The 7281-nt window shown below is 32.6% G+C and overlaps 1 protein-coding gene across 1 annotated transcript; it reads right to left on the minus strand.

The window, feature by feature from the left end:
- Nucleotides 1-1800: 1800 nt before the first annotated feature.
- On the minus strand, nucleotides 1801-3133 carry LOC123915669 (probable histone H2A variant 3). Its single transcript, XM_045966867.1, has 2 exons — nucleotides 2884-3133; nucleotides 1801-2333 (listed from the first exon to the last, which is right to left on the minus strand). Exons 1-2 carry the CDS (start codon nucleotides 2992-2994, stop codon nucleotides 2037-2039), a joined length of 408 nt encoding a protein of 135 aa, XP_045822823.1. The 5' UTR covers nucleotides 2995-3133; the 3' UTR covers nucleotides 1801-2036.
- Between the last annotated feature and the right edge of the window lie 4148 nt (nucleotides 3134-7281).

Consider the following 7281-nt stretch of genomic DNA (forward strand, 5'->3'; position numbering starts at 1 on the left):
AAATAGTTGTCGATACAAATTGAACGTATGTTAATATTTATTTTTATATATTAATAATAAAATTACAATTAAAGTAGATTATATGAACAATATTACACGATTCTCAAACGACACTTAAAAACGAACCGAGAGTACATGACATTTGGAGTGGTAAGAGTAACTATAAAGAAATATTTATGAGAAGTTAGTTTATGTAAGTTAGACCGTTTCAGTAAAGTATGAGGAGTCTGAATCCTCTCCATTTGGAGAGAAAAAGGGCATCTCCATTTCTAGACAGAAATAAAAGACACGTGGCTAGAGAAAAAAAACAATGGCTCAGATTAAACATTTCAATTAAAAAAAAGTGTGTTCACCATCCACCTCTTCGCATTCTAACTTTTCTTCATCTAGTGACTCTTTCGTGCTCGAGGTCCTATGCCGATCGCCGTCAAGCACTGCCGGTTATCGTCAGTTGCGTCATTCGTCGGTTCTTTTATTGTTTTACTCTATCTCTGACTGCTTTGTATAAAGCTTCAATCTTTCCCTTGTATTTTCTTCATTGGAACTAAGTAACAGGTGGTAGTACAGATTTAAAATCCATTAAAAGGGGTCTATTTAAAATTTAGATATGTTTGCCTCGTGTTTTTTTTATTCAATTTGAGAAAAGCAGTACAAATTTCTGGAGAAAATGAAGAACAAGTTGCAAAGAAAGAAGCCAACGACATGTGTGCAGTGACGGAATGAAGGTTGTGGTCGGTGTAAGTGCACATGCATTTTTGCTTGTTTTTGAATGATGTCAAAAATAGGCTAAATATGTTGATTTAGTTAAGGCAAAAGTTTGATCCTAAACTTGTTTTTGAAAACGCTTTTGAAACTTAGAAAATTTCAAGTTTAGGCTTTTTGAACCAGTGCATGCAAGGTATATGAACTGATGCATCTGATTCCCATAATCTTTGCACCGGTGCATTTTTTTTTTGTTGAAGAAGCTAAATTAGCCCACCTAAATTGACACCAGAAAGAATCGAACCTAAGACCTTAAGGAGGAGCACACTCACAGGTCTCAAGTCAATACCACCAAAAACAGGTTAAGGTTTGAACCGGTTCATGGTAATTTTCTCAAAGCAGGTTCATGGTCATATTTTCAAAACAGTGTTGTTCAAAAAAAATATTTTCACAACAGTGGCATTTCATGTATCGAGACATAGATTATGTACTCATACATGAAGACAAACTTGAACCGGTGCAAGTCTGTTGCATTTCTTGATTTCAACTGGTTTACAATTATGAACCAGTGCATGTCTGTTAAGGATCTCTAAATATTTTGCCTTATCTCTCATTAACACATTGTGTCAATAAATAGCAAACTTCATTCTATTATTTGGCAACTTTTGAGATTGCTATTGTGAGTGATTTCAAGAGAGCTTAATGTCTTCCAAGAGAGTTCCTTTGAAAGAGTCATTGCGTGAGCACAACAATCCAAGAATCTTTTACCTTCTTCAATGTTCATCAATAGAGTTTGATTGTTCATTTAAGTCAAGCTTCACACGATTTATGTGAAAATTGATTGATTAGTCTGATGATAACCCATTTTCCCAATCAAAAAAGTATATATCCAAAACTGGTTTCTGTTTCCATAACGCACAAACCACATTAAACCCAGTCTTAGTCCCCAACAATCGGAACAATACACGGTTCAAATGCTTAATAGATCACATTTTCACATCAATTGCACTTGACAAATTAACAGCAAATTAAAAATAAAATGGAAAATAGCATTATACTCGGTTAAAGATTTTTGTGACAGACAAACTAAATTAGCGATGAGCAAGATCAAGTATATATATATATATATATATATATATATATATATATATATATATATATATATATATATATATATATATATATATATATATATATATATATATATATGATCAACAACATCAACTTAACTCAAATAAAAATACCCTACTGACTTTCCAAAAGCATAAGACAAATCCACATTTAGTAAAGAAAGAAAATATCCCACCAAGCAGTTATCATTCATTGAGGTAATCCTACTCCTTCGAAGACTTGTTGATAAGCGACTTGTGAATGTGAGGAATAACACCTCCACCAGCAATTGTTCCTTTTATGAGAGTATCAAGCTCTTCATCACCACGGATCGCAAGCTGTAAATGCCTTGGAGTAATACGCTTAACCTTGAGATCCTTGCTAGCATTCCCTGCAAGCTCCAATACTTCAGCGGTAAGATACTCCAAGATAGCAGCAGAGTAGACAGCAGCTGTGGCTCCAACTCTACCATGAGCTGTTGTCCTTGTCTTCAGTAGCCTGTGGATACGGCCAACTGGGAACTGCAAATTGCGTTAAAGAAGAAGCTCGTGTAAGACAAGAACGTGATACTTGCCTAAGGTATCATTTATCAATGGTTAATGCAGATTACATGTTATACCATATTGTGTTAGAATAAAATTACTGGGGAAAAATAAATATGAAAAGTTTCATTTTTTTTTTTTGACAAATGAAAAGTTTCATTTTAAAATACTACAAAGGTGAATTTTAAGTGGTTCTTCAGTCTAATAGACAATAATCATTCATTATATTAATGGTGAATTTTAATAGCAATTAGGTTTAATCAACAATCCAGCAACATGGGGTGCATTCAATTTTGTATTGCAAACAAATTACACAGAAGGCAGAAGAACCTACAAACCTCTCATTAGCAGCAATAAACAAGTTCAAAAGATAACAAACACATTTGACATAAATCCATATTAATAATAATAATAATAATACAGTAGTAAGTAATTCCTCCGGAAATAAATGAGTGACATTGCACAAGCAGAAGAATAAAAAGCATATCGATAAGGAAGGTAAAGAAATTGGAGATCTGGGAAAAAGGACCTGAAGACCGGCACGAGAAGAACGAGAAGTGGGTTTTTTCTTATCCTTGTCTTTGTTCGCCGCTGAGGTTTTCGCAGAAGTGATTAACCCTTTCGCACCTTTCCCCGACATGTTTCACTGCCAAAAAGAATTACTACGATTTTTGTGGTGGTAGTGGTTGGTTGGTTGAGTTTGGAGAGAGAAAGCGAAGGGAAGACTGAATGAAAGTTATGAAACTCGGCCGAGGGAGTTTGTTTGTTTGTTATTGTTACCCCCCCCCCCCCCTCTCTCTCTCTCTCTCATATGTCACTTTTTTAATGACGTGGCAAAATATTGGTAGTGTGTCAAACTCCACGTGTGTTAGCCATTTCCATGTTAAAAATAACACAAATTAAAATAACAAAATTTAAAATGTATAAAACAAAAATAAAAAATTTGATTGTCATTTATATGAACCCTAAATCCCCAAATCGATTACCCCTTTCAATGTTGAATTCCTAGTTGTTTCTGTGGCATTTCTAGACTAATTCTAAAATGGACTAGGCTAGGAAATGGTCCATGATGGACAAGGACTAATTACCTTTAGATGAATCTATAGACCACTATAATATCATGCACCTTTCATATATGATTAGTTTTCTTAACTTTCTCCCTCATAACATCACCCGTCTCTTTTTTTCTCTCTCTTTTTATTTTCATAAACTGAAATTTTATAATTTATTTTATTAAAAAAACTGTGAACTTTGTACCAAAAAAAAACTGTGAATTTTAAGTTTGGAATTTACATTTTTATTTTTAAAATTATTTTAAGATAAAAGGTTAATACATTAACCAAAAGGGTTAAATAAATTTTTGTATCTAAAACTATAATGAATTTTAATTTTAGTCCCTAAAAATAAAAAATTATATATATTCATCTCTTAAATTTTTTTATTTATATTTTTTTATCCTTGATGAACATAATTTTGACTTGACATTTTTTTAACATATTAAGGACATACAAAGATTTGACATAATAGATGAACGTAAAATGAACACACAAAAAATTAATCGTTAGTTGGTCTAATGATGATTGGTGCAGGATTTGGTAGTAAAGATCACAGTTCGATCCTCCGCAATTGTGATCGTGAGGGAACTGTAATCACTTGATGTCAGAACTGACATCCGAAGCAGATTAGTCGGTCTAGTGGGCCGAATACTAGTGGTGAAAAAAAATGAACACAAAAAGAGTCATAAACTTGTGACAATAACATGCACACAAATACAACAGATAAGTTAATTAACTGAATTTAAAGTGCTTAGTAAAATTAATGGTTGAGTTAACTCATAAAATATGTTAAATTGTCATTTTTATCTCTGACGTTCTTTTTTTTCTTCACTATCTACATTATTTTTATTTTTTAAAAAATAAATTATTTTTCTCTTCATGTTCTCTATTCCAATAACTATATTCTCATTCTTTTATTTATTTATTTATTTTCCACTCACCTTTATTCTATTTTCTTTTACTTTATATGAAAATTCAAAATAATCGCTGCAAGCTTATCTCAGTTGGTAGGAACATCACATTTTATATACAAAAGTCAAGATTCAAATCTCGAACACCTCACTTATCCACTTTGATAGTGAAATTTATAGTTGCTATGCTATTTGACAAAAAATACAAAATAAATATTTATCACAAATATATAAAAACACGATATAAATATTTATCATTTTTTTTAAGGAATTAGACTTAAGAAAATCACCTTTTTAAAATGGGCCCTAAATGTGACTTAAGAAAATCAATCTAATTTTAAACCTTTAGGTTTGAGCATGAAAAATTTAGGTAGTATATATGAGTTCTTAAATTCGATCCTCATTATAATGGTTAACTGGATTCGCTCTCCCTATAAAAAATAAAATAAAATTGGGTTCTCTCCATCATCATCTTAAACACACACTGAAGTAGCAATAAATGTCACAAGAAAGGGGGGGTTTGAATTGTGACCCTTTTTAAAAATCTTTTAAGTTAGTTTAATATAACTCAAGACAATATTTCTCTTAATTGGTTAGTTAACAATTAACAATATAAAGAGAAATATAGGTAGCAACAATAAAATATAACTGAACAATATAAATACTGAGTTAGTTGCTGAATAGATAAATGTTTAAGGCCCAGAGCACTCTGGTATTACTCAGTTAGTTAGTTTAGTATGTTTTAAGGTTTTTAGAGTCCAAGAGAAAAACACACAAAAGTTATCCTGGTTCACCCAACTTGGGCTAGTCCAGTCCTCACAGTCCTTGTGAGATTGTCCACTAAAAATGCTAAGATCAGAACCTTCTGCTTCGCATCAAAAATTTGATCACAACTGGATCAATACAATCTGCTTTTCTTCACTCGAAAAGACTTTTACACAAATGCTTTTCTTCACTCGAAAAGACTTTCACTCAAAATGCTTTTCTTCACTCGAAAAGACTTTCTCACAAATGATTTTCTTCACTCGAAAAGACTTTCTCACAAACACTCAATCTAACATGAAAGAAAGACTTGAGAGGGTTACAATATTTGTGGGGAATATGGTTTAAATCAACTCAAGTGAGAGATTGATAATAGCAAGCTTTATCTATTTGTTTTTCACAAATTTATGAATGATATCTTTGATGCTTTGCTTTGCTTTTGAAGAGTTTATGACTTGTTGATTTTTGCTTCAACTAAGTATATGATTGATTCTTTTTGCAAACTCTTAATCTTTCCTTCATGTAGCTCCATTGTATTTATAGGCAAATATAACCTTTGGAGGAGCGTATGAGAGAGGGATCTGAATTTCAAATCCAACTTGACATGTCACAATGTTGTGCTGTCTTTTTGCTGTGAATAGTGTGAAGGTGTGAAAACACAAGAAGGGGGGGGTTGAATTGTGTTTTAGCTAAGTTAAAACTTTTTCAAGTTCTTAACTCAACTACGTTGGCAGCGGATAAATAACACAAATAATAACAAGAGAGAGAGAGAGATCACACAAGCAATTTATACTGGTTCCTCTCACAAAACGAGAGTAGTCCAGTCCCCTTGCACTTCCAAGGGAGTTCACTATAATCACACAAGATTACACTTGCTCAAGCACACAAGCAAGAGACTTCTCAAAACTTCTTAAGCACACAAGCTTAAGACAACTTACTCAAGCACACAAGCTTAAGTTTCTCAAGTAACAGAAAAGTATATAACAATATACAAATGCTCTTAACAGAACCTAATGAGAGCCAATACAAAGAGTACAGAGTATTAGACTAAAGTGCAAAAACACTTAACAGAGGTTCAGAGCTTGTATATCACAGAGTTCAGAGTTTGTTCAGCACGAGTTCAATCCTTGATAATAATTCTTTTTAATGCAGCTGATCCTTCTAGTATATATACCACTAGAAAAGAGTCGTTGCAAAAAGAACCGTTGGAGTAGAGAACTTTTGTCTTCAAGCAGCCTGTCTTGATGCAGTTTGTTTGTATCCAAAACTGAGTAAGAGTTTCAGCTACTTTGACTACTGCAGAGTGGACTTTCCTTATTCAGCTAACAAAACTGAAGACCCACGTTCTCAAAAGAGAACAGACAAAACAAGAGTAGCTGAACTGATCAGGCTTGAAAGGTCCTTTTCTTCATTGGTAGAAGAGTTGACTTGAAGAGAGAATCTTCACAGATTTCAAGAAGCTCTTCAGAGTTTGATGAAGCTTGTAGTCAGTCAAGAAGTTCTGAAGTCTTCATCCTCTGAATGTTGTAACTTCTGAAGTCTAACATCTTCTGAGTGCGTGAACTTCTGAACACACATCTTCTGAAGGTTTATTCAGAGCATTATATCTGCACACTTAAAATAAATTTTTAGTCCTTCCAATTGTTTATTAATACTTTGTTATCATCAAAACCTTAAGAAGTTTAGGGGCTAACTTTTTAAATCAATTTTGTTCCAACAATCTCCCCCTTTTTGATGATGACAAACATCAGTATTAATTGACAATTGTTATTAAATTAACTTATCATGTTTCTCTTAGGTTTATGAGGTTTGCAAGCTCCCCCTAAGATTGATATTCCATAAAGTCTGAACTTTATGTTTTATCCATGATATTTTAATTTAGTATAAGATTAAGATGGTCTGAAATGAGATAAATTTCATATCTTTCTTCAGAGTGAGAGGTTTGCAAGCTCTCCCCCTGAGTCTCATAAGTCTAAGTTAAAATTGCACTCTTAACTTATCCTTACTTATGAAATTTAGTTCAGTTTCAACTAACTTAGTCTCCACATTGAAAATACGCAACATATAAAAATTAACTTTTAACTTAAGCAATAAATTGTGGTTTCAGCTTTTGTAACTTATCAATTAATGCGTAAACCTACTCCCCCTTTTGTCATTATCAAAAAGTGAGAAGTTTAGAAAACCAAGACAGTCAAGGAA

Source organism: Trifolium pratense, linkage group LG3 (genome assembly GCF_020283565.1).
Source record: "Trifolium pratense cultivar HEN17-A07 linkage group LG3, ARS_RC_1.1, whole genome shotgun sequence".
In the NCBI taxonomy this organism is placed as follows: domain Eukaryota; kingdom Viridiplantae; phylum Streptophyta; class Magnoliopsida; order Fabales; family Fabaceae; genus Trifolium; species Trifolium pratense.

What these genes read in the sequence shown, in the direction of transcription:
- LOC123915669 (XM_045966867.1), bottom strand. Translation starts at nt 2,994, where the DNA reads ATGTCGGGGAAAGGTGCGAAAGGGTTAATCACTTCTGCGAAAACCTCA. An exon ending in CTTCTCGTGCCGGTCTTCAG is followed by an intron (nt 2,334 to 2,883) that starts GTCCTTTTTCCC and finishes CGCAATTTGCAG; the next exon opens with TTCCCAGTTGGCCGTATCCA.